This window comes from Mauremys mutica, chromosome 6, assembly GCF_020497125.1.
Source record: "Mauremys mutica isolate MM-2020 ecotype Southern chromosome 6, ASM2049712v1, whole genome shotgun sequence".
Lineage (NCBI taxonomy): Eukaryota > Metazoa > Chordata > Testudines > Geoemydidae > Mauremys > Mauremys mutica.
Window position 1 is genome coordinate 114,876,198 of NC_059077.1, and position 27,170 is coordinate 114,903,367.

General features: G+C 42.9%; 1 protein-coding gene across 1 annotated transcript in view; it reads right to left on the bottom strand.

The window, feature by feature from the left end:
* Nucleotides 1-26,006, bottom strand: part of SHOC1 (shortage in chiasmata 1) — a 76,781-nt gene extending 50,775 nt beyond the window's left edge. The window contains exons 1-9 of the mRNA XM_045020275.1: nucleotides 25,862-26,006; nucleotides 22,502-22,609; nucleotides 21,284-21,413; nucleotides 20,345-20,439; nucleotides 18,364-18,606; nucleotides 13,781-14,230; nucleotides 10,131-10,256; nucleotides 8,370-8,546; nucleotides 4,285-4,392 (exon numbers count right to left, since the gene is read on the bottom strand). Coding sequence (XP_044876210.1) covers nucleotides 4,285-4,392; nucleotides 8,370-8,546; nucleotides 10,131-10,256; nucleotides 13,781-14,230; nucleotides 18,364-18,606; nucleotides 20,345-20,439; nucleotides 21,284-21,413; nucleotides 22,502-22,609; nucleotides 25,862-26,006 — 1,582 coding nt within the window. The remainder of the gene's footprint in view (nucleotides 1-4,284; nucleotides 4,393-8,369; nucleotides 8,547-10,130; nucleotides 10,257-13,780; nucleotides 14,231-18,363; nucleotides 18,607-20,344; nucleotides 20,440-21,283; nucleotides 21,414-22,501; nucleotides 22,610-25,861) is intronic.
* Nucleotides 26,007-27,170: the final 1,164 nt, after the last annotated feature.

Sequence of the window (27,170 nt, forward strand, 5' to 3'; positions counted from 1 at the left end):
GCGTCGACCCCCAGTCGAGGGAGCCTAGGACGCTCGGGGGGATCGAGGCGACCATGACCATACTGTCTCTGGCCGGGTGGTACACTGAGGTGTGTCACGATTAAAGTGTATGGAGGCGAAGCCTGGCATGTTCGGTTACGCATGTGCAGGCAGCCATGTGGCCCAGAAAACCTAGGCAAGTTCAACCCAAAGTTGCCGGGAAGGTCCGTAGACCTTGTACAATGGTTACCATCGCGTGAAATCAAGGCGTAGGTAAGCAGGCTGTGCGATACTGAAGTCCAGGGTGGCCTCAGTTAAGTCTATTCCCTGAGTGGGAATCAGGGAGAATTTCACTATATGGATCATCAGGCCTAAACGCAGGAATAGGACCTCGTCGACGCCCACACAAGTGGTAACTTGGGCCCTGGTGGCCCCTGGAATGAGCCAATCGTCCAGATACGGAGAACGTGTATCCGACGGTGGCGGAGAGGGCGGCGACTACAGCCAGACACTGTGAATACACAGGGGGCTATATAGAGGCCGATCGGGAGGACCGTAAACTGAAAATGACGGTTGGCCACAAACCGGAGGTACCTTCTGTGCGGAGGATAAATGGCGACGTGAAAATACGCGCCCTTCATATCGAGGGCGGCATACCAGTCTCCGGGATCCAAGGATGGAATGACGGTCCCCATGGATACCATGCAGAACTCCAGGTATATCATAACTTGATGAGCTCCCGCAGGTCTAGGATAGGTCTGAGACCTCCCTTCACCTTGCGGATCAGGAACTAGTGGGGCTAGAACCTTTTGTCCGTTCCGTCCTTGGAACCTCCTCTATAGCTCCGATGGTGAGGAGCGCCCGCACCTCTTGCAAGAGGAATTGCTCGTGAGAGGGGTCCCGACCAACGCCTACGACTGCTTCAGTGTCGCTTGCTGGCAAAGCCCTGTCGTTGTCTAGGCGCAGGGTAAGGGCGGTGAGGCTGGCGGAAAGGTCAGCAGTGAGACATCGGCATGTATATGCCGAGAGGGAGTGCATAGTGACCTCGCTGTCCTTTGGGCCTTGCAGCCTAGGGTCAGTTTTGAGAACAGGCCTTTGTCATTGAAGGACGAGTCCTGTATAGTGTGCAGCAGCTGCGAGGGAAGGTTCGATAACTGGAGCCATAAAATGCGCCTCGTAGCAACACCCGAGGCCAGAGTCGTGGCTGTGGAGTCCGCTACATCCAACAAGGTCGGGAGGGAAGCTCTCGCCACTTTCGGCCCTTTTTGCAGGAAGGCATCAAACTCTTGACGGGAGATCTGAGAAACCAACTCTGTAAATTCTCCCACCGCCGCCCATAGTAACGGCTAAGCAGGGCTTGCTGGTTTGCTACGCGAAGTTGCAGGGCCCCCGCCGAGTACATCTCATGGCCCAGTAAAACCATTCGCCTAGCCTCCTTGGATCTAGGGGCTGGTGCCTGCTGGCCATGGAGTTCCCTCTCATTGACGGACTGGACGACAAGGGAGCAAGGAGGAGGATGTACATATAGGTACTCGTACCTCCTAGAGAGTACCATGTACTTGCGTTCAACTCCCCTGGCTGTGGGCAGGATAGAGGCTGGAGACTGCCAAACCGCATCAGCATTGGCCTGGATCATCCGAATGAACGGAAGGGCCACTCTAGTGGGGGCGTCAGCCAACAGAATGTCTATTACCGGATCCTCTATCTCCGAGACTTCCTCCACTTGGAGGTTTATATTGAGTGCCACCTGTCTCAGGAGGTCCTGATGGGCCCTCAAGTCGATTGGAGGAGGGCCCGAGGCGGATGTTCCTGCCACCGCCTCATCTGGGGAGGAGGAAGAAGAAAGGCCAGGGACCAGTGGGTCCTGTGTGGGCTCATGCTCCTGGACGACCTCCTGATCCGGTGGGATGTGGGAATCCGGTGGCAGAACCGGACTTCCTCCATACCGGTCGGAGGGGGACGGCTAACTGTCGCCTCTGACACCCAGTGCTCTGATGGAACAGAGCGCGATGGGATCACAGGTAGGCCTTTGGCCTGATGGCATGCCCAAGATGTACAGGGCAGCCACTGATGGGGGTCAGGGTCCTGGCCTGGGGCACCCGGAAGACTCTGGTGTGCACATCCGAATGGATGGCCATGGAGAAGTTAAAGCCCCGGGCAGAGTCTCCCTCTCCAGCTCATGGCGCTCGACGCGGCACCGGGGGATCGGTACCATGAGGCCTACCGGTACCGGGAGCGAGAATGGGACCTGCGACCGGAGCGGTGCCGGGAGGCTGACTGAGATCTCGAGGCTCGACACCGGGAGTGGCTACGGGAGTCCAGTCCGGAAGCGGTGCCGGGAGCTGGATCGGCACCGAGTGTACCAGGTTGGGGAACGGGACGCTGTGGTGCCGTGGGTACGACCGGTACCGATATGGGGAACGGTGCCAGGACCGTGAGCGGTGCCAGCACCTGGCTTGGCGACAGGACCAAGAACATCTGCGGGACCGCGATCGTGAACGGTGCCGCTCTGTGGTGCCGATGCAGGGTGGCCTGAGCAAGACAGGCTCGCGGATAGACAATATAACCCGCACCGGCGGTGCCGGGGGTTGAAGCAGCACAGGCTCTGTCATTGCCATCAACTCCCTCGCTGTGGAAATGTTTCTGGCGTGGAGGGAATAGTGAGCTCAACCACGGCTCGCACCGGGGAGCGTTCAGGCGCTGGATTCAACGGCTCTTGCTTGGCCGGAGTCGACGGTGCCGATATTGACGGTGCCGCGGCAGGTATCAGAACCGGGCAGACCGACTTAGTATAGCGCTCGGCTGTGGAGCAGACGGCTCTGACGCAGCTGAAGAGTGAGCTCAACCACGGCTCGTACCGGGGAGCGTGTCGGTACCGGACTCGACGGCTCTTGCATGGCCGGAGTGGACGGTGCCAATACTGTCGGTGCCGCAGCAGGTATAGGTGCCGGGCAGTGCGACTCAGTAGAGCGCTCGGCTGCAGAGCAGGCGGCTCCAACACAGCTTAATAACATGCTCGACCACGGTTCGTACCGGGGAGCTTTCCAGCACCGGACTTGACAGCTCTTGCATGGCCAGAGTTAGCGGTGCGGATATTGTCGGCGCCGCGGCAGACATCGGTGCCGGGCGATCCGACCTAACATAGCGCTCGGGCTGCGGAGCAGGCGGCTCAGACGCAGCAGGAGTCCTGAGCCTCTTCATCCTCCAGGAGAGAGATGCGTGCTGAGCGGACTTCGGTGCCAGCGACGGGCGGTGCCGGGAGGCCTTGGCGGTACCGGCGATCCGGTGCCGAGGGAGCGCTTCTTGAAGACTGACCAGCGCTCGGTGCTGAGAGCGGAGAGCAAGAGCTGCCTCCGTCAGGAGCTGCTTGAGACGAAAGTCCCGCTCCCCTTTGTTGTCGGATTAAAGGCCTCACAAATGCGGCACTTATCTGTGAGGTGAGATTCCTCGAGGCACTTAGGAGAGGATCTCTTGTCGGCATCGGCTTGTGGCCGGCCGAGCATTATAAAACCCTGTGGACCAGGCATCGGACCCGGCACCGGGTGAGGGGAAGGGGATAAACCCCGAACCCCTGTGAAATAAATACACTATACTATACTAAAAACAAATAAAGTTAACTACAACTATAAAAATCGGAACTATATATGATACTTAATGAGAGAAACTACGAGTAGCTAGGGAAGTGGAGGTCAGCTAAGCCACGCTCCACTGTTCCAACGACCGACACGGGCAGTAAGAAGGAACTGAGGAGTGGGTGGGTCGGCTGGTGTATATATCTGGCGCCATGGTGGCGCCACTCCAGGGGGCGCCCAGCCGACCCACTGAGTTGCTAGGGTAAAAGTCTTCCGACGAACGTGCACGCGGCGCGCACACACCTACATGGAATGGATATGAGCAATCACTCGAAGAAGAACCAGACATGCCAGCTGCTGCCAGGAGCCACATGGAGCCAAGGCAGGTAGGGAGCCTGCCTTAGCCCTACTGCATTGCCAACCAGACTTTTGGCCTATTGAAAACTCCCCAATTGCTTTTAATAGTCACCAGGAGATTGAGGCCGATTGAGGTCTGGTAGACTCCCAGCCAATCTGGGAGGGTTGGCAACCCTAAATAAGTATGTAGAAATAGGCAGGCAGACGGGGGCAACTCTCGGAATCTGTTAGTTAAGGTGTGATAAGTGTTTAGTTACACCACACAATCAAAAATTACAAAATATGAGCACGGGATTGTAGAATTTCATGGTATATTAATGGTCATCCAGTGGCAATGACAATAAAGAGAGAAAACATTTTTATTGTTAAAACTAACCTAATGCTGTGTCCAAGCTACACATTAATAGGAGGTCTCGAACTGTTACCAACAGGTGCACCAGAGCAGCATGTTTGAACAATAGTATCTCTTTCTCACTATTTTTACCTATACAAAGGAAAAAAAGATTTATATATATATGTATAGGCATCTCAGAACATTCGTCTCCCACAATGAAATATATATATAAACACGTCGTTGCTGTGGATCTCAGCAAGGCAAACACTGACTGTACATGAAGAAAAGCAGAAATTTTGCCTACCTGTTTATTTTCTTTCTTTGAGCTCTTCTATACTAATCTAAGTTATTTGGGTTATGTATCCTTTCATACAGCAGATGGAGACAGATTACTAAATCTTTTGATGACATCATGCTTCTATATAGAAAGGTCTAACCATCTGTCTGCAATTGACTATTTCAAAGCAGTTCCCAAGAAATCAAACTAACTCCATCCTTTGATAATCAGTAAATAACTTTAATACAGTGATAACCTGAACTTGAATTTTCCAAAGAAACTTTGCATTAAACTTTGAACCAGGGGTACTCAATTATTTTGTTGTCAAGGTCCAAATTTCTTGGTCAAGGTATAGTCAAGCTCCAGACTCCAGGAAAAAAAAAGATAATAAGTAAATAAAAAGATTTCAGGGTTTGTTCAAAAGCATCTGGTGGTCTGGATTTGGCCTGAGGTCTGTCTATTGACTACTCTTGCCTTGAACCATAAAGAAGACATTGTTTTTCACAGGAGATTATCTGGGCTAGTATATAATACCTTAAAGGAAGAAAATTAACAGAGAGGAAAAATGTCCTCCTTAGTCTTCTGTACTATGCTGGATACTTGCAGGGGCGGCTCTAGGCATTTTGCCACCCCAAGCACGGCAGGCAGGCTGCCTTCGGTGGCTTGCCTGCGGAGGGTCCACCGAAGCCACAGGACCAGCGGACCCTCCGCAGGCACACCTGCGGGAGGTCTGCCAAAGCCGCGGGACCAGCGGACCCTCTGCAGGCAAGCCGCCAAAGGCAGCCTGCCTACCGCCCTCACGGCGACCGGCAGAGCGCCCCCAGTGCCTTGCCACCCCAAGCATGCACTTGGCGTGCTGGGGCCTGGAGCCACCCCTGGATACTTGAAACCTCCCAAAGCAGCTCACATAAAGCTACAGGAGGGATGAGGATTTGACAGTCACCTACCACACTCTCCTGTCAAAGGCTGCCTCTATGGAAGCCTGCACATCTATCCTATAATGCTTGGCAAAGGTGTAAGCTGGTACCCAGGTGTCTGTCTGCCTTACAAATCTCTATTAAAAACAGATTCCTCACTTTCTGTCCATAACAGTCGTACTAAGTGTGCTTTAAATGTTTCTGGTAACATCTTCCCTATAATAAAGTACGTTTTCCTGCTTAGGTTTCAGAGTCGCAGCTGTGTTAGTCTGTATCTGTAAAAAGAACAGGAGTACTTGTGGCATCTTAGAGACTAACAAATTTATTTGAGCATAAGCTTTCATGGGCTACAGCCCACCGGATGAAGTGGGTTGTAGCCCACGAAAGCTTATGCTCAAATAAATTTGTTAGTCTCTAAGGTGCTACAAGTACTTCTGTTCTTTTTTCCTGCTTAGTACCTTAGTCCACTTTGAGGCAGTAGCTTTGGAGTCTGATTGTTTTCTAATTTGACCCTTGGTTCAAAATAAATAGTCTCTGTGATCCATTGACCTCTGCGAGCTGCTCTATGTAAGTTTGCAGGGACCTTTGAATGTCCTGGTAATGAAGTCTTCCTTCATTCAGATACTTTGGATTAGGGAAGATTGTGAATAAGATAAATCTGCTATGAAGAAAAAATGCCTGAGGAATCTAAGGCTTGAATTTAGGCAGAGCCCTTGTGAACAATCAATTACAGTTCTTTTCAAGAAAGCACTTGCAGTTTTCCCACTATTCTAGCCAAACATACTGCTGTAAGCGCCCATTGCTTGGGCACTGTCTGAGCCCAGTCAGGACTGTTGTTTCTCAGCCTTCCCCTCATGACAGGTTCTGGGCCTTGGCTCTTACAGCATCAGGCTCCCTTCTTAAAACTCGAAAGGGTACTCTGCCACTTGTTGCCTCTTCAGTGTGGGCAAGACGAGCTGTCTCAGGGACCAGTCTTGGGGCGGACTCTAGTTCTTTGGCGCAGACAGGGACTGCTGAATCTTCTCCAACTCTTCCCGAAAGAAGAGCCTGTCTTGAAAGGGAAGGACCGGCAGCTCCCGGGAGAGGGCGGTTAGGGGACAAGGAGTGGCGGGTTGGATGGGTCAGGGATTCTGAGGGGGGCAGTCAGGGAGCGGGAAGTGGGAGGCGTCAGATAGGGGGCGGGGGCCAGGCTGTTTAGGGAGGCACAACCTTCCCTACCCAGCCCTCCATACAGTTGCAGAACCCCAACATGGACCTCTGGCCAAAAAGTTTTCCCACCCCTGCTCTAAGTTGATGAGAGAAAGTTCTCCCATTGGCTTGGTTACTCTACCTCTGACAGAAGTGGTAGCTATGTCGGCGGGAGAAGCTCTCACACTGACATAGCGCTGTCTACACAGGGGGTTAAGGTCAGTATAACTATATTGCTCAGGGATGTGGATTATTTACCACCAAAGTAAGTGTGTAGTGTAGACCTATTGGTCTATAAAGATGAGGGGAGGGGGCTGAACTTCAAGTGATAAGCAATTGAATCAACTGAGGACAAGTATACACTTAAAATGCACTGTAGCGCTTTAATGAAGATGATCTAAGCCGACAGGAGACAGCTCTCCCATCGGCGTAATTAACCCCAAGAGGTGGTAGCTATGTTGGTGGGAGAAGCTCTCCCGCCGACATAGCGCTGTGAACACAGTGGGTTAGATCAGTATAACTACGTTGTTCAGGGTTGTGCATTTTTCACACCTCCGAGCGATGTAGTTATATCAATATAGGTCTGTAATGTAGACCAGATTGTATACAATATTACTGTATTATAACAGGCTATTGCATGAGATCTTTTATCAATATCATTGTGAACTGTATGTATTAACACCTTATAAGGAATTATGAATACTTATTAATATTATGCTTTACAGTCTGTGACCCAAACAAGCATTCATAATTCCTTATGTAGTGTTAAGACGTACAACTGAATTTCATATTTCTCTGATATGTCCAAGAGAGCGCTGGACATTGCAGAACACAAGGTCTTGGGAAAATTCGGGACTGGGAGTGTGTTGGGGTCACCTTGCTCATTGTAATCAAGGCTGTGGAAGCCAGAGTGGAGCTGTAAGGCTGTAGACGGACTGCTGGCGTCAGAGTTTCTGAACCAGCGCTGGCTGTATAGCACACAGTCACTCAGGCTGTGACCTGCATGTTTGTTGCTGACTGTGAGTGTCCCAGGCTGGGAGCTACAGTAGCAAAGTATTGTGAGGCACTCAGGGTTAAGAGGTGACCACCCCTTCTTGGACTGGAGTATACCCTGAACTCCATGAGAGGGATATGACAAAAATAGCCACTGACCACAAAGAAAAGAACAAAAACATACTTGTGTTTTTCTCTGTAAATTACACTTGAGAATAGCAGCAAAGAATCCTGTGGCACCTTATAGACTAACAGACGTTTTGCAGCATGAGCTTTCGTGGGTGAATACCCACTTCTTCGGATGCACTTCTTGCATCCGAAGAAGTGGGTATTCACCCACGAAAGCTCATGCTGCAAAACGTCTTAGTCTATAAGGTGCCACAGGATTCTTTGCTGCTTTTACAGATCCAGACTAACACGGCTATCCCTCTGATACTTTACACGTGAGAATGTTATTTAAACATTGCCTACAATGTATGCTTAATCATGACCAACATTTCTGAAGCATGTGAAATTTAGATTTGGATTTGAATGCTTTTTAGTATTCTGATATTCAAGTTATTAAAAATAACACACCTAACTAGGACTGTATTAATGGAGACCTTTTGGAAACAAAAAAGCAGGTCTGTTACCATCAGCCCTTAAGATGGGAAATGCTTGAAAGTTTGTGAATAATTTGCCAAACTTATTGAACCACATGTTACAAATGAAATCAAATCAATTTTATAGATGAAAAATACAATGTATTTTACCTTGTTTAAAAATATCACAGATCACTTTCTCCTGTTGTTTTAAGAAAAATCTAGTGTGATCAAATTTAACAGTGGCAAAGCTCCAATTCACTGCGGCAAGTATGCCAAGATGCATCAACTCTTTTAGAACGGGAGTGGCTGTTGCTTCTAATAGACGGTATGCCTGGCACTGGCTTTCTGATTAATACAAACAAACACACACAAGATAACACGATTTGGTTAAATATGCCACTGTTGGATAAAAGTCATCAAGTGTCTTGCAAAACAAAAAAGCATTCTTTTCTTCAAGAGATCTGCAACATGAATTTCATTCTATTCATGTTAGTAATTCTTAATAACTTCTGGATGGCTGTTTTGTAACCCCTTCTAAGGGCAGGCCTAAACTTAAAACTCTCCATTGATGCAGCTATGCCACTGCAGCACTTTAATGAAGATGCGCTAAGCCGACAGGAGACCGGTCTCCCGTCGGTGTAATTAATCCACCTCCCCGAGAGGCGGTAGCTATGTCTGACGGGAGAAGCTCTGTCTACACTGGAGGTTAGGTTGGTATAACTATGTTGCTCAGGAGGGTGAATATTTCACACCCTTGAGCAACATAGTTATACTGATGTAAGTCTGGAATGTAGACCAGACCTAAGGCTCTATCTACATGTAAAAGTTAAGTCAACATAGCTATGTTGGTGTAAAAAATCCACTCCTTGACCAATATAGCTATATCAACCCCACTGCCAGTGTAGATGCGGCTGTATTGACAAAAGAACGCTTTGGTCAATGTAGATACCATCATTTGGGGAGGTGGTATTCCGATATGAATAGAAAAAACCCTTTTGTTGGTGTAGGCTGTATCTACATTACATGGCTGTGGTGGCATAGTTGTGCCAGCAAGGTCTCCGTAATGTAGACATACCTTCAGATATAACTGAGTTTTCATGACATCCAAGTAGGTGGCAGCAACACAATAGTCTGAAGAACTCAAATATACTGCTGCTATTTAATTAACTGGAAGGCACGACCTATTTCTCGATGGGATACCTAAATCTCTTGAGTATCAATTTTTTTCTTTTATGTGCTTAACATTATAGTTGAGTTAATCACATCATCAAGGTTAAAACTCTATTATCCCCTATGTTCAAGGGTTTATCATTTCATTTTTAAAATATCTCAAGCTGACAGGTAAGGTTGCCAGACTGGGCTGCATTTCAGTTGCTGGTCTCACTACATTTGGTCATTTATGCCCTCATAATTATTAACTAATTAGTTAATATTTGTAAAGTACTTTGAAGATGTGGAGCACTATGTAAGTTCTCATCCTCATCATCTCCAGTTCTGCATTCTTTGTCAGAATAGATCATATGCTATATTGTTTTTGCTACTCAGTGTAATTTCATTCATTTATTGATGAATCATTTTCTTTTTAAAGTGCTTAATATTTCCAGTAAGGAATCATAACATATTGTTAATATTTCATTCTTGTTAAAATGTTTGTGTTTGTCTTTAAGTTCTCAATATTGGATATAGCTTATATCTGACTGAGAAACTCTTTTAATTCTTTCATATATGATGCTACCATGGTGAAATATAGGGATTGTTATATGACAGTCTGCATGGGCATTAGGGTTCCCATATTGAATTTTTGCAGGATAAGAGTCGTAGAGAGCAGAGAATAAAATGGATATTGGTTTTGTATGGCTGGATATTATTTAATGTAAAATTGCAATATTACAAAAAAATAAACAGACGATTCAAAACAAAATTCTATACCTGATGCTTGAATTTTGACTGAGATGCTGCCTTGATTCTCCTGTTCTATTTTCTCTGTCAATGTAGCCTTACAAACAGCAGGACTGTCTTCTTTAAGACCTTCTGGACACTCTTTAATTTCCAGTGCTAAAAAATTGGACATAGATTATATAAAATTATCACAAGACAAGTCCATGGAATAAGTAAATTCTCTATCACTTTCCTCCACTTGCTAATTAAACATTTCAAATTCAGGAGGCTCCTGTGCCACAGAACAATTATTGTATATTTTACTTTGGCAAAAGAAAGTTAAAATATTTGATTAGTTCTTTATTTCCTTCAAGTTCCCACACTTCCTCGCTGCAGCCACATGATACATTGGTCAGATTATGTTTGCCAAAAAGTGGGTGCTGTCAGGTCTGAATGGAATCAGCCACCTCCCCTCTAAGATGGAGATCCATATCCTGGCAAAGTTGAGAAACTGCTGGGAGCTGCTTCTATAGCCCTATTGTTTGTACAAAGGGAATTCCTACATGAGCATTAAGGCAGGGAAACTGCTGAGTGGAAGAGCATCTGAGAGCAGGAATCCAGTTGGACTAAGAAAGAGAAACTGCTCAGGGAAAAGGGGTGGAGGCTGATGGGGTCACCAGTGAGCTGGAGAGATCAGGAACAGTGGAAATAGGGAAAGTCAGAGAAGGGCTGGAAATAGTTTACTTAAAAGAGGTCGTTCTCATTCCCTTCATCTTTACTTGTAGCTGCACCTCAGCATCTATCTCTTCTGTGGGGTTTTTTCTCCTTCTCCAATACAAATAAGAAGTCACAAGCTATCCTAAGGGTGCCCCAGCATCTCTGTTCCCCTCTTCCTGGCAGATTCCCTCTAGCTGCGCAGATCACATTTGGAGCTAGCAGTCCCCACTTCTTGGCAAACTGGATTGATCCCTATGTCATACGGCTGCAGCTGTGAAAATGAGATACTTGGGCGAAATGAAGAGGGAAAAGTAAAAAAACTTTCCATCCCACAAAGTTAAAAGCCCAAGTTGGTATTTTACTGTCCAGGAGCCTACTGAATTTGAAGAGTTTATTAAGGTTCAAAATTATGCTAATCAATTACTTTTACTAGTTCTCTCCTAAATACTAATTGGGTTAAATAGTACATATAACTGGTGTCTATAAAAATAACCCACAGCAGCACTGTAATTTACTGGGAGACAATAGGCCTTCAGCTAAAATTGGAACCATACTTTAGAAGGAATTGACATAACATCTACATATGTTTGGATAGGTTAAGCATTTATCAATCATTGTCTACAGCCAAGCTCTAAGATACAACCGCATTTGCTCCGATCCCTCAGGCAGAGATAAACACCTACAGAATCTCTATTAAGCGTTCTTAAAACTGCAATATCCACCTGGTGAAGTGAAGAAACAGATTGACAGAGCCAGAAGGGTACCAAGAAGTCACCTATTACAAGACAGGCCCAACAAAGAAAGTAACAGAGTGCCAGTAGCCGTCACCTACAGCCCCCAACTAAAACCTCTCCAGCGCATTATCAAGGATCTACAACCTATCCTGAAGGATGATTCCTCACTCTCACAGACCTTGGGAGACAGACCAGTCCTCGCTTACAGACAGCCCCCCAACCTGAAGCAAATACTCACCAGCAACTACACACCACACAACAAACACACCAACCCAGGAACTAAACCCTGCTATAAACCCAGGTACCAACTCTGCCCACATATCTATTCAAGGGACACCATCAGAGGACCTAATCACATCAGCCACACCATCAGAGGCTCGTTCACCTGCACATCTACCAATGTGATATATGCCATCATGTGCCAGCAATGCCCCTCTGCCATGCACATTGACCAAACCGGACAGTCTCTACGCAAAAGTCTTTAAATCAGGATTTGGGGACTTCAGCATCTGAGTCAAGGGAGAGAATTATTTCAGGAGTGGGTGGGTCAGCTTTTGTGGCCTGCATTTTGCGGGAGTTCAGACTAGATGATCATAATGGTCCCTTCTGATCTTAAGTTCTATTATTCTATGAAAAGAATAAATGAACATAAATCTGACATCAGGAATCATAACATTAAAAAACCCATAGGAGAACACTTCAATCTCTCTGGTCACTCAATAATAGACCTCAAATTGGCAATTCTTCAACCAAAAAAAACTTCAAAAACAGACTCCAACATGAAGCTGCAGAACTGGAATTAATTTGAAAACTAGATACCATCAGATTAGGCCTGATAAAGACTGGGAGTGGTTGGGTCATTACAAAACCTAAACTTAATTTCCCCTAATTTCTCCCTACTGTTACTCATACTGTCAACTGTCTGTGCCACTCTCTTACCACTTCAAAAGTTATTTCTCCTCCCTTGATATCCTACTGTTAATTAATTTATCTTGTTAGACTGACCTAACACTTGGTAAACATCTCCATTCTTTCATTTATTTATACCTGCTCCTGTATTTTTTACTTCATACATCTGATGAAGTGGGTTCTAGCCCACGAAAGCTTATGCCCAAATAAATTTGTTAGTCTCTAAGGTGCCACAAGGACTCCTCATTTTTCTTGTATACATTTACTTGTTTACACAATATTTAACTATGCCTCTATCCATAGTACTACTCAGAGATGCAGTTCTACTTAGAGTTCACTAGATGGTAACATAAGACCTTAGTTCACATGTCTTGAGTTTGTACTTTTAGAACTGGGGTTATCAATTTCTCAAGAGGTGCATGTGTATCAACATAAAACAATAATAATTGGTTTTATTTTTAAAATGTTATTAAAATGTCTTGCAAATAATTATTGTTTTGAAATTATGTAAGGATACAATTAAAATCCATATTAATCTGTTACATAGCACCACTTCATGCTATTATAATTAGTGCTGCAACAGTGTCTACATTACAAACTTATTTTCCAAGGTATATATAACTCATGCATAACCTGTGTTGAAGCTCTGCTAACCAGGGTCTGGGTTCTGCAGCATTTTATTTTTTAGCATGATTCTACTCTGAAAAGTGACTGAGCTAACATTTCACTGTCTCTCAATGATTTCTGTAGCAAAGGTGATTTTATAAGTAATTTTTTTTCTAAGTGCCAGTCCTGCATACTCAGTCTGTAAGCTAAGTTTTCTTCTCGCACATCATCAGCAGTGATAACATCTTCAAACCATATTCTGTCTTCACAGACAACTGTTCAGCCTCATTGCATCATTGGATTTGCACAGGTGTAACTAATTGGAATGGTTCTGCTGGGATAAGAAGAAACAGACTGTAGTTCCCTCTTAACTGTGCTAGCTCTGCAGGACTAACAAGAGTAGTAAGCAATAGAAACTTACTTTTGTCACAAAAATCAGCTGACTAGACTCAGAACATGCCAGGGGAGCAGACAGACTGAGTCAGAGGGTACCATTTTTACATTTTCCTTTCAGAGTGGAACCAAACTTTAATGCACACTGTCTAACAAAACAACTAAAAAGAAAAACAGGAAGTAAATACCATGGATGAAATACTGGATCCACTGAAGTCAATGGGACCAGGATTTAACCCCATGTAATTAATTCTATTGACTTGAATGGAGTTATACTTGATTTACAGCAGTGTAAGAGAGCAGAATTAGACCTAAAATTACAGGACAGGATGGTTCACCTACCATCTTTCTGCCTATCCACATTATTTTTGTCCTCATTTTGGATGAACACGTGTTTAGATCTTAGCATGATAAAACTGCTCAGGTCAGAATCATCATTACATTGTCCAGACTGTTCGAATAGTGGAGTCTTCTGGCTTTTTGTTGAGCTGTTTGGTTCAAAAGATACTTCTTTACAGTTAAGTGAGTCAGACAAATCTTTGTTTTTCTTTTCGTGATATAAGAAATGCATTGGTCCTTCTGTCTCACTGTGCTGTTTTTCCTGTCTTGTTAGCCATTCAACAGATGTATTTGTATCATGTATGTTAACATGAGGTGCAGCTCTCAAATGTAATGGAGAGAATGGGCTCTTCTTTTCAGGTGAGAAATGAGAATTAGTTGTTTTGTCCCAGTGATGTGCACTGACAGAAAGCAGTCCTTGGTTAGTAAGGGAACACTTCTCTTCAAGCCACTCTGAAAGATAAAATTAGTTTTCTCCATTGCAATTTTGATTACTCCTAGTAGAATCTACTGCTCTGGATAGAATATATATAAGCCAAGAATGTTCTTGTCCAATCCAATTGATTAGAACTCTGCAGAATTCTTTTTTTATTTTTTAATTCCTTCCTTAGGGTGTTAGAATCCACTGCTGGCATGTTTGAACTGATATAATATTCCCAGGTAAGAAATTCCAAAGTTGAGAAAACAGAAAGCTCCAAAGCCATTATATCAACTCTGAAGTGAAGCTATACACAATTAACTTATAGATGGTGATAGATTTAATGCAACCTAGCATGATAGTTCTATCACCAATAGTCTGCCGTAGTGTCACTGACATTTTGAGAACTTGTTTGACTTTCCCTTTCAACCTTGCATGAAAGAATGTAAAAGACAAGCCTGTGACAAGCTCTGAAATTAATAAAACACTAAATAAGCACAAGGTGAGTCTGCCCAGAGCAGTGGCTCCATATCAGAAGAAATCAAAGTTAAAGGTAAGAAAACTCTTACTTTTTACCTATGTTGGATCCACTGCTCTGGACAAAAAACCATAACTCATGGAAAGCAAGCAGGGACCATAATCCTCTTCACCAAGTAAGGAAGGTAATAAAATAGCAAACAAATAAAAAATTGGTCACTACAACGAAAGATCAGAGGTACCTGTGGATAAAGAATATGGACTGAGGGTGGGATCCACAAAGATACCTAGAAATCCAAGACCCATTTTTAGGCACCACTGCAAAACTCCCACTAGGCTGCCACCTAACCGTGTAGGCACCTAAACTCACTAGGCACTTCTGGCCATGCACACTACAGCCTCACTCTCTTGGGTGCCCAGGTGCCTATCTCCTGTCTAAGCCCCAGAGCGATTAACAAACTGGGAAAAATAGATGTTTGGCTAGTTATGTGCAGTCCTGATCTGGAAGGTGGCTTCTTAGCACGCATATCAGATTGGGCCCATCAGGCAAGTTCACACAAAACAGCTGGAGGGGTGGGAAGGAGGAAGAGGATCTCCCTTATAATCTCACCCACAAAGAGGGAGCCTCCTATGTCCATTCCCACCTTCCTCCTGAGGGGGCAAAGGGATTATGAACAGGAATCTTCCACCTCTCAGATGATTGCCGTAGCAAGTAGACTATGGAATATTCTGATGTGAGGCTCCCTCAGTCTCTCCTTTTGAAGTTGTTCCACTTTAATTAAACAATGGAATACTTAAATATTATTTGGCTAGAGAAAGAGTTGCTGACTCTATAGCCCAGTGGTTAGGACAATCACCTGAGAGGTGGCAGAAGGAAGGGAGACTTAAACTGGGGGTGTTCCACATCCTATCCACTTGGCTAAATATTGTAAGGGAGGTCCTGCTCCTCCTCCTCTTCCATTTTGTTTCAGGTCCTGCATGCATCTTAGGTGGGTGAGTGCCTATTTTCCTTCAGTTTGTGGCTTGCTAGCACAGTTAGGTGCCTCCATGCAGCCTGGATTTAAGAGCCTATCTCTGAGAGAGGGGCAGGGCTCAGTGCACACCTCTCTGATCAGTGTCTCCTATTGGCTAGTTTAGGTGGCTCCCTGCCTTGTGTGCTGGCTTAGTGGACTGCAGTCTATGGTGCCTCTCTCTCCCAATCATTGTATAGGGACTGTAGGCACCTAACTCAGGCTTTAGGGATTGTGGTGTTCCTGTGATTTTTCTAGGATCCTGCTCCACAAAGGTGTTTAGGTTCCTAACTTCCATTGATTTGGTGTTAGAATTAGAACTATGCTCTATTAGGGGGACTTTCCCACTCACTTATGTTCTCTTCTCCTCACTTTTTCCTACTTTCTTCTGTTACTGATCCTATACTAGCAGGATTACTGCAAAAAAGATGGACCAGAGACATCTGCAGGCTGATGGTATGAACTGCTAGACCATTGTGTTGCACTATTTATGGGCCTACCAGCAGTCTTCCTCAAAAGGAGGCACACTGGGCTAGGTTGAACTTCTGTGCACACAGAAGGACCCTGGCAGAGAAAACCAGGTTTAACTATTCAGGTTTGAGTGAGAGGGAACAACTGATGGCTTGATGAGGGAAATGGTGCTCAACCTGGGTCCCCAATCCTGCAGTCTGCTTGAACAGACTGGTAGTAGAGTTGGGCTTGCAAAGAGTGTTAAACCTCTTTCCTGGGTACTGGGGACCAAAGAAGCTAGAAACTGTGGCTGATGGAGAGGATCCAGAAAACCATTTCCTGCTCTTGTAAAGAGGATGAGGAAAATTGTGAAATGGGATCAGCACCGATGATGAGGGTCCCTTGGGGCTACAGGACCATAGAAACCAGTTACTATGACTCATGACCCCTTCTTAGCCTCTACTGCTGACTGTATTTCCATGCTAGAAGGCTCCACAAGGTGCAAGCAGTCTGGCTATGCCTTGCTAAAAGAGCTGCTGCTCTGGATTAATAAGGACCCAGATCCCTGCTGCTGTCAATGGGTGGAAGGAGCAGACTCTTCCAAGTCTGACTGTAAGCTGCTCTCACCAATGTTGGTAAGGAGGCGCGCTGAGCAAGAGGAATCCCTTCCCAAGAGTTCTTCCTTCATGAATGAATGATTTAGTAGGAAGGAGAAGGGGCAGTTCTAACCTGAATCTATTCTCCAAAAAGAGCTCCAGCTGGTGGGAGCAGACAGCAAGGTGGGTGCTACTAGGCTGCTGCTTCACATGATGCTAGACAGGGGAAGCCAGTGGAAGTAGTTCTATAGTCTACCCAAAGCTGCTGTTGTAACAGGAGCATTCAGTAAAACTGCTGCTAAAGGAATCCTCAGCAAGCGCCACACTCCATATAAGAGAAGCTTTGCTGCAAGATGTTGGCCATTTCAAGAAGCCAAACAGAGACTAAAGAACCCAGGCTTATAGAGAGAACAGAAAAGGGACTGCTGCTGTTCCAGCAGAGGTACAGAAATACTGGGGATAACATGATCAGTTCAGCACACACATAAACTAGGAGAGCTATCAACCTAAGGAAAAAAAATTCCAGTGAGATTCCTTAACCCCCCATTTCCTATCAACTGGATTGGGCAACAATACTTATAAGCTATGACTTTTGTACAGAACAGTGAGTGCTGTGTAGAACACAAGAATAATCTAGAATGGATTCTATGGTACCTGTTACATGTTCTAGTTGAAGGGACATTGTAAGGTTATGAATGCATGAGAAATATAATATACTGTACTACCTATTCAGTACAAGTACAAGTATATGACAGCTTCATACTAAAAATCCCCATAATGATAAACTGTGTGTGAAATAGCAAGGAATTTGACTATGAATCTGGGTAACTGTGCTTATTGCAAACGTTTGTAATATAAGAAAATTAAAAGGATGTGATTTGATGCATTTTAGAGCTGCAATTCCCAAAATCATAACCCTTTGTATTACTTCTATATATTCATGTTAACAATACTGTAGCTAAATGCACTGCAATATATTCAGTCTCTACAGAGCTGCCACAGTTAGGTGGTAGTGTTCTTCCATGTGAGTTGCATGCAAATAGCCTTGCAAATCTGCATAGTGAATGAATCCCTGCATAATATTGTATATTGATGAATCTTCACTATAATAGAAGCTGAGTTAACTACAACAGGACCTGCGCCACTGGCCTATCCTAGAAGAAGCTGGAACGATATAAGAGTCTGCTACATCAACATATTCACTATTATGGTGATATTAATTAATAATAGTAATTAATAATGCTTTGAAATTATTATATCCCTTTCAAAAGTTCTCCTGCCAGGTATTTTATTAGAAACATTAAGGGCCTGATGTGGCTAATTTGTGCTTGCAACTACCATAATTTGCATATGCAATCATGGTAACCACAAATTAAGTATGCAAGTGCACACATACTTTTATCCACACAACTGACAATCTTAGCTTTTTGTAAATCAGACTTTAAAGTAATAGTGCAGGCTAATTTATGCTTTTCCGAGTTCTTTTCTTTTTGAGAATGAGAATTTTTCTGATTCCTTTCTTAGCTGGTGCTGTGCTACTATCCGTCACTGAACTGCATGATTGATCCTCTGTTAAAGAAGATCTCCTTGCCATTTTTGTCACTGAACTTTTCTATCAAAAATAAATATACTTACTTTCTAACTGAAATTGTGTAATTTGTGAGAATACTTCCACTTTAGTGGTAAACATACTATTTGCACTACTCAAATCAGTGCTTAGTTGCTCCAAAGAATCTGGTAATACCAGATTTAGTCCTGAATGAATCCACCAGTCTGATTTCAATGGGCTAAACACTGGCGCTTCCACATGGATGGACAACATCTCTTTCAGTTCTGTAACTGAATGATGTTGAAATGTAGGTTCAATGGTCTGATTCTCTATAAAAAACAAGACAAAAACTAGTATTAATGGACTAGAAACTTGAGAAAAGAACATTTTTGACAGCAAAATTACAAAAAAAATTCATGACTTAGATTATGTATATCCCTTGGTATATCTTTCCATTACTAATTCAGTATCATCACTTGCCTGAACAGCAAAGAAAGAAACATGTACATAGCTTAGTAAGATGTACATTTTTTCACCTTGTTTTTTGTGTTCAATTCCCCAGCTGTAATTATATCTCTAGTCTGTTGATATAAACCTGTATTACCTGGGTTACAAATGATCCGAGATTTATTCATTATCTATGAGTTTACTTTCCATGCTTACAAGCATCTATTATAATCATTATTTGAAAACTCTAAATAGTAAATAGACTATTTTACAAATGAGGATGTAACTCACTTATCTGACAGAAGTCTTTTGGTGTTATTTCTTAACACTAACCATTGGGGTCAGAAATAATTTATGACTTAGTTGTTTTTGGTTCCATATTCCACTTTCTAATGTGTGCGTTTGGCATTGGAAACTTAGCTCTCCATGAATATGATTCCACTAAGGAATTTATTAGTATGGATTTAAAAAAATTATTTGAAGATAAGAACATACTCTATAATAAAAATTGATATTTCAACAGAGCATGTTATAAGTTGGGTTTTTGTTACTGAGTTTTAGAAATTACTATACCCATTAAAATAATTCTCAGGAGGTGAACTGAAGATTTTCAAACTGGGGGAAAGCTGTCATTTTATACAAACTAGAACTGGGGAAAGGCAAACTAGTTATCTGCCTTACAAGAAGATTGATATAAAGGAAAAAATCAAACATCCCACCTTAGATGCAATGGGATACATTTTTAGTGTGCAAACAGGAGCTGTATTCCTTGCATTCTACATTCATTTTATAAACTTTGAAAATGTATCCTCAAATATCTACATATATTTCTTTAAGCATGTAACGGGGTCGGACTCACCCCCCGCAGCGCCTCCTGCTGGGGACTCCGGGAATTAGCTCTGTTCCAGCCTTCGGAGCACCCTCTGCAGGCTGGTGATCCACCTGTCTTCAGGCCCCCGTGTCCCTCCCTGGACCCGGTGCCCTTTCACATGGGGTGCTGCCCCCTAGCAGTAACCCCTTTCTCACTGGGTCTCCCCTCCTTGGGGAACCCCCACTCTCTAGCCCCACCTTGCCTCAGTAGTGGCCACTGACAGTCATGGTCTAGCCCCACACCCTGGGGCAGACTGCAGTATCAGCCTATTCATCACAGGCAAGGAGGGTTTGGACCTGCTGCTTTGTCCTACCCCTGGGCTGCCCTCTGCAACCCACAGTATCTTTGGCCCTTTGCTAGGCCGCAGCCTGGGGCTTTCTAGGCTAGAGCTCCCCAGCTCCTCAGCCTTTTCCCCAGCCCTGCTTCACTCAGGTATTCAGCCTCAAGCTAAGCAGCCAGGCCCATCCCTCTCTGAAGGCAGAGAGAGACTGTTTTGCTCCTGGCTTCCCTGCCTTCTTATAAGGCCTGTGGCTCAGTTTGGGGCATGGCCTCACCTGCAGCCACTTCCCCAATCAGCCCAGGCTAAAGGCTGTCTTCTCAAGCCCTGCCAGGTCACTTTTAAACCCCTTCTCAGCAGGAGCAGGGTCCACCCTGCTACAAAGCACTTCCCAGATTAATTTCTATGTTGTAATATTTCACATACAACTCTTCTATATCAATTCAGTATATCAGAATTCATACTTCCTTACCTTCAAGCAAAAGAGAGTTCACAGCATTTTGGTATTTTTCTGACTGCCACACCAGGCACTCTAAGTACTCCTTAGTTGACTCTGTAAACAGAATACTAAAACAAACAAAGAAAAAAGGAGACATGTGGTAAGAAGCTTAAATCATAGCTTTAGATTTTCAAATCAACTTTCTTCTGGTAATACATTTAGAGAAAGTAATTTTGCAAAAGTATTTACTTTCTCTCCAATCTTCTACTTTCTCTTATTGATTCATTTTGGGACATCTTTCCTCCTCATCTGTGGGTGCAGTGGGCTCTCTGACTGCAGGACCAATGTGGTTCCACTCCCCAAAGAGGGGAAAAGATGAGGGGTATATATTCCCCTTGAATGGGCTGGAGGCAAGCAAGGGGAAGCTAGTGTGGAACATGGTGGTAGGGAGGGAGACTGAAGTCCCCTGTCAAGAGAATGCTTTAGTCCTTCCATATCTGTGGAGGGAGAATATTAAGACTGTGAAGGCTACTCTAGCAAATAGCACAGAGAAGCAGCCATGGAACAGCCCTGCTGGTACTTCTGTCGCCACATGGATATCCCTAGCACTCGGCCAAGGTACTCACCGGGTACTTCTCTGCTGAGGACTTTGGAGGATTCACTGCCACGGAGGTATGAGTCCTCATCTTCCCCCAGGAGGAAGCTGGATCTTCAGGATATTAAACCTCCTTACAGGAGGACAGCCTTAAAGCAACTCTCTTGGTCTTTTCAAGCTCCATGCACTGAGACCAGGCACAGGGTATATTCCCTGGAGTAATGTTTCTCTCCAAGGCAAAGTGCACAATGGACAAAACCATTGGCAATGAACATCTCACAGAATGAGGCCATAAATTAACAGAATCCAATTAAGCTAGTTTTGCACTAATTTGGAGGAGGTTGTACCAGTTGTATTCTTATTAAACTTTTACTTACCTGTTACTAACAGGAGAAATAGGTTCTGCCTGAAGTCCTGCATGAAGTGAATTCACATGTGATCTTTGTGGTCTGCATGGCGGAGTTAGCGGTATTTCCACTTCATATTGAGGATATAAAGCGTAACTAACTGGGAATTGCAGAAAAATGACATCACATTTCACAAATATAAGTGAAAGAAATGTAAATATTTACGTATAACTGATACCAGTTACATTTTGTGTTTCAAATTTATTATGAAGATGTTATGTTTTATCACTTGAGCAATAAAGACCAAATTGTGGTTCTTTAATATCTAGACAACAGAGTAATAGTAAAGCATAAGTCACACTTTTTTACTGCTTTTCCTATGTGATTCTGAGAATCTCTGCACACCTAGCCAACCATTCAGAATTTAAAGTCACCAGCTATTATTTTGGGGCATTTTTTTAAATTAAATGTTGATCAGCCGTGGCCCAGTTATGTAGCTCTTACTTAGATGGAATGGCTCTTTCAAATTATATTTGTGATGGTTCTAATATCACTCACATTGACAGTGAAACCTGCAAGTGTGCAACTCAGATACCTCAGACTCTGAGGGAGTCAATTATTGTTTCATTTGCAAATAAAATTCAGTGCTACTTACAGTCCTAGTCTTGTAAATGCTTGTCACAGAAGACTCCCATTGAAATCAATTCAATTTCAATTGATGTTCCATATGCAGAGCACTTGCAAGATCAGACCCTATATTTTTAACCGGCTATGCAAACAAGATTGGGGAATCAAAGCAATCTCTTGTATGTCACATTTACTGCCCTACTTTTGCCAGTAAAATGAATTTCAGACATGCTTATTGATTTTTCTAGCTTGCAAGGAACTTGTTTTTTGTTTTATTTTTTTCCATGTAATTTTTTTACTACGCTAAAAGCTAGTTACAAACAAAGCTAGCCAAATGCAAGAGGTAAGGATGTTGCATGCAGTTCTGTCTTGCAGTCACAGGTGTTAAAAACCTGAAGAAGAATTGGCCTCACTCTGCCCTTTATGCACTCAGGAGGGGTGAAAGGCTAGGGTGCGAGCTCACTCTGGGCACAAGTGCAGCCCACCTGACACCTCTGGCCACAGATTCTGATCTCAAATGCACAGGACATGTGTGCATCAAATAATGGAATACATATGGATAATCAAAGAATCATAGTTCTTAAAAACCACCACTGGATTTGCTTATATAGCACTTCCTACCTGCCTCACTGCATTCCAATGGATTTCTGCTCTGATTGAAACAAACCTCCTCCATTGTGGGACAGTATTTTGAAATCTCTATTTCGTTTGTAATATTTGCAGTAAGATCTGAAAGGAGATAAAAAGGTGCCACAAATGATAACCATTTATTTCCTTTTTTCCTCAAACCTGTTTCTTGAACAATGTTTTCTTTGTTTCTGTTTTTATTGATCCTGCATTATCATTTTGAATTTATCAATACAAAGTACTGCTGTTACCATAAATTACCAGGCAAACAGCAGAAGGTGTTCATAAGACCATACCAATCACCATATGTGATCAGGCCAGTGGTCCATCTAGTCCCATATCCTGTCTCTTACCGTGATTAGTACCAGCTGCTTCAGAGGAAGATGCAAGAAACCCTGTATTAGCTAGATGTGAAATAACCTGTCCTTAAGGAAAGTTTCCTCCTAACTTATGAAACACCACTCCCATGGGTGGCTTGTCAGCAGCTGGGATCAAACAGATGACCCCTGGACCTAAAAGCATGAGCCTCTACTTCCTGAGCTAAAAAAACCCCTTTTTTAATTCTCTCATTTGCCAAAATGAATTAAATAGTCATTTTTTTCTGGCCAAGTTGAGACCACAGCCACAGTCTCCATGGCTGTACAGGTAAGTTACTGCCACAAGTACTGATTTAAAAACTGAGCAGTGTCACTGAAGGTGTAACACTAATCCTGAAAAGCCACAGGGTTTCTGATGCTTCCAAAACTCTTCTTTTTTAATATTTACTATTATGTCTTTGAATATTCTTGTTATCCATATAGATATCTAATCCTTTTTGGAAACTTGCTAAGATCTTGACCTAAATTATACCCCTTGACAATAAATATCACAGGTTAACTGTATTTTGTGTGAAAAATTATTTCTTTTATCAGCTTTGTATGTCACTTTTCAATTTCACTGAATGTCTATTTGTTCTTTTATTTAGAGATAAAAGCTAATGCTTTAAAATGCCAATCCAAATTCTAGCCAGATGTTGTTGATTCCTGGTAAAGGGCTTTTTTTTTTTTGAGAGAGAGAGAGAGTTCCTCCCGTGTCCTGTCCTAGCTTCCCAGGGCTGAAAATAGCTGTACTGACCTTCCAAATCAGAGCAGATACATACCACCCCATCCAGGGATGTATGAAAGACTGCTCTGCTCTGAGGAGGAAGAACATAAGATGTGCAGTGGGAATCCTGGGAAATAGCAGGCTCACGGAAGAGTTTTCCTTGATCTGCATTTAAATTGATAATCATGTCATTCAATTCATAAACATTTGATAGACATATAGCAAGAATATTAGTCTATGGCAGGGTTGTAGTGTTTTTATCTGAGCCACTAGAAGCCTCAGAAATACAAACTGCAGGAGGGTATTTTACTAATTTTTGTTTTGTTTTTTGCTTAGATGCGTTTTATGATGCTAGTCTCAGGCCTTCCATAAGGCTTTAAAGGAGAACCCTAATATGCATACTAAGTAATAATAACAATACTTAGCACTCATGAAGTGTACAAGAATTGAGATTACGTTTTAACATGCATTGACAAAAGTTTGCTATATATATTTGTACTGTGAAAGTGCTGCCATCCCTATGTATTATTTTGTTTCTCTGGTCTAATGCTTTAGTTATTGATTTTTCTTTTACTTGCTTGTATGTTCAATTGTGAAAATTACAATTAGTTTACAAATATAGAAAATCAAATGTTTATAGTAATAAAATACTTTATTTGTGTTTAGTAGATTATACAATGCACTCTTACATACAAAAAAATTGCATTAAAACAATGTTGTTTAGGTTGCAAAGTCAAGGACTGAAAAGTTAGGAAATTCCAGATTTATGGTTGCTTGTACAACTATAATTCTAACCCTTTGTGAATCGATCCTTTGCACTGAATAAGGCAGTGATTCCATGGGGAAAAAACAGCATGAGATTATGTAATTTGACAGTACCATAATACATACACAAAATTAAATTGCACAGGTAACCTTAATTTTGGTATTTCCTAACTTTCAAATTCTTGATTTTGCAACCTAAATAACTTTCTTTAAATGGCATATTTATACTAGTTTTTAACTTCATGCAGTTCTTTTTCATTTTTGTGGGTTATTTCTTAGAGTTATTTTTTTAAAGGAGAAAGATGAAAAAATAATTCTGTGATGTACAAATGCAACATCCCCATATCATGAGCAGGGTTTGACTCCTAGACTTTCAGCACTGTAACACAGGCTACCACCACTGGAGCTAAAGGACTAAGGCCTAACTAGGTTAGCTGGCAGCAGGAGAAAGCTGTTAACCAAGAAAGTGATGGACCACTGGGTTCTGGGGGTAGTGGTAGGGGGAACCCAGCTGGCTCTTTCTCTCCATGGTGTGAGATTAGGGACATCTGGTCCCATATGGTATTCCTGGAAGGTGGGGAGGAAATGGATCACTGGTCAGGTGCTGGGGGTTGCTCTGGGAGAAGCTGGCCCAGCTCTCTTTCCCACCAATCAAGAGGTGGTGGGTTTCTGCCCCATGTGGCACATAGAGCACTGGGGTCATGGGCCAGGTCCAGAGGGATATGGAACCCAGCCCATCCACTCCATCGCTGCAGTTGCTTTGGTATTCACAATACAGTATCATCTGCCACGGCTACTTTGGCAGCCTACAGAATATTTGTATTTTTAGTTACTATTGGGCAGGCTGCCAAAACTTTCCTGAGGAACAAAAGAGAACAAAGTAAGTATTTTTAAAAGTTTAATAGAAAAATGCAAATGGAGTTTCATGGGCTAAAGAAAAGGCACTTCAACAGGGGAATAACTCTCAGGCTACCAATATCAAAGGTCTGGCGGTGGGAGAACTTCTCAAAGGAAAGGTCATAAGAATATTTGGAAACAGAGATGGTAGTCAAAGTAAATACAGAGGCTGTTACCAGCTCCACCTATAATGTTGTGGACAACTTATATGGAGTGACTGTACTGCATGAATTATTGTAAACTACTCTGGGATGTCAAAAAAAATTAATCTTAGCTTGGCTAACCTATTCAGTTATTGTCATTAGAAACACTCTTCCACCTCAATAACAATATCTGCTTCTGAAATAACATGGGCCTGAATTGAGGTGTAAAGTATGTAAGAGATCACTTCCTTTTGGCTGCTTACAGGAAACTAATACTTTGGAATTAGACATGCCAAACATGTTCCATAATTTCATACACAGAATGGGCCTTATTCTGATCTGATTTATACTGGTCTGAATCAGTAGTAATTTAAGTGAAGATAATGGAGTTTAAAAGATAATGGTGTGAAATCTGTGCAAATGAGAGGAGAATTGGGCCCAACATATCAAGAAAACAAATTCTCACCTTTGATTTTCTTTTCACTCCTGCTTTCATCTGCTATAATTTCTGGTGCTAATTTTAACAACTCTTTCAGTTGCAAGCACGATGGAATCTCAACTTTCTGTCTGAAGTTTGTTGTCTCTTTGGATTCTAACACAACAGGCAGCATTAATGACTGAAAAAATAATAAATACAGTAACACTGGGATAGGTAAGGTTTAAATTTGTTATTTTTTGCTTTTACTATTTCATTTTGACTTTTTTATTTTTAAATAGTTTGCAGAAGTATAGACCAAGAATGGCTTAAGAGTAGAAAGAGGGTTGAATTCATGGGAAAAAGAAATCAGACTAAAATAAATAACTTTTATTCACAGAAAAAAAAGACCAAGTTAACTGTAGTACTGGTGTAAAAATAACTGGAGGAACTGATTAGTGCTACAGGCAGTGCTGACATGATGCCTGCTCTTGTCTATACCCTCACTTTCCCTTTGCACCATGGTGTGACTGCGCTGAAGACGCACCAGATAGAAATACTTGAATTAGGTTTAATTAGTCCTGCTACTCAGCACGCTCCCTGAGTACTTCCTTCACCCCTTCAGTGATACATCTACTCTGCCCTCCCCAGTGCCTTTCTGCCTCTGTAGAGACATAATGTGCCTCAAAATGTAAGAAATATTATTTTTAAAGTGTTGCAAAACTGAGCATAATAGTAAAAAAGACACTTGCCTGAACCTTCCCTTCCCCTTCCACACACCCTCCCAAGACATACACACAAAGGGTAGATCCTTCTCCACTTGGTTTCCACTTTTGATCTGATGTAACCAATCTAGCTTGTGCTGGTGCATCTGATCATAGCAGAAACAGACACCCCAAATGCGGCTTCCTATCACAGGCCTCCAAAAAACCAAAACCAAAAAACCTGGTTTAAACAAATACTCTTTTTTTTTTATCTTGGCCAATGGAGGCATTTGGCAGTTTGCAAAAATTAAGGGAATTCTGTTAAAGTGATTTACAAGTCACTTTTAAGTCAGAAGACAGGTACATATATTGATAAGTGTATTAAGCAGCAGTCACTAAAATCACTGGGATGAAACTTATTTATAATACCTCCTCATCCTTTAAAGACATTCGACAAAAGTCTTCCTTAACTACATGTAGTTCTTTTTCATTTTCGTGTGTCTCTGCGTTGCTTTGGAAAGTCAAACATTCTCTATTAAAAGATCAGCAAAATAGCACAAGTTTCAGAGTGGTAGCTGTGTTAGTCTGTATCAGCAAAAAGAATGAAGAGTACTTGTGGCACCTTAGGGTACGTCTACACTACGGGATTATTCTGA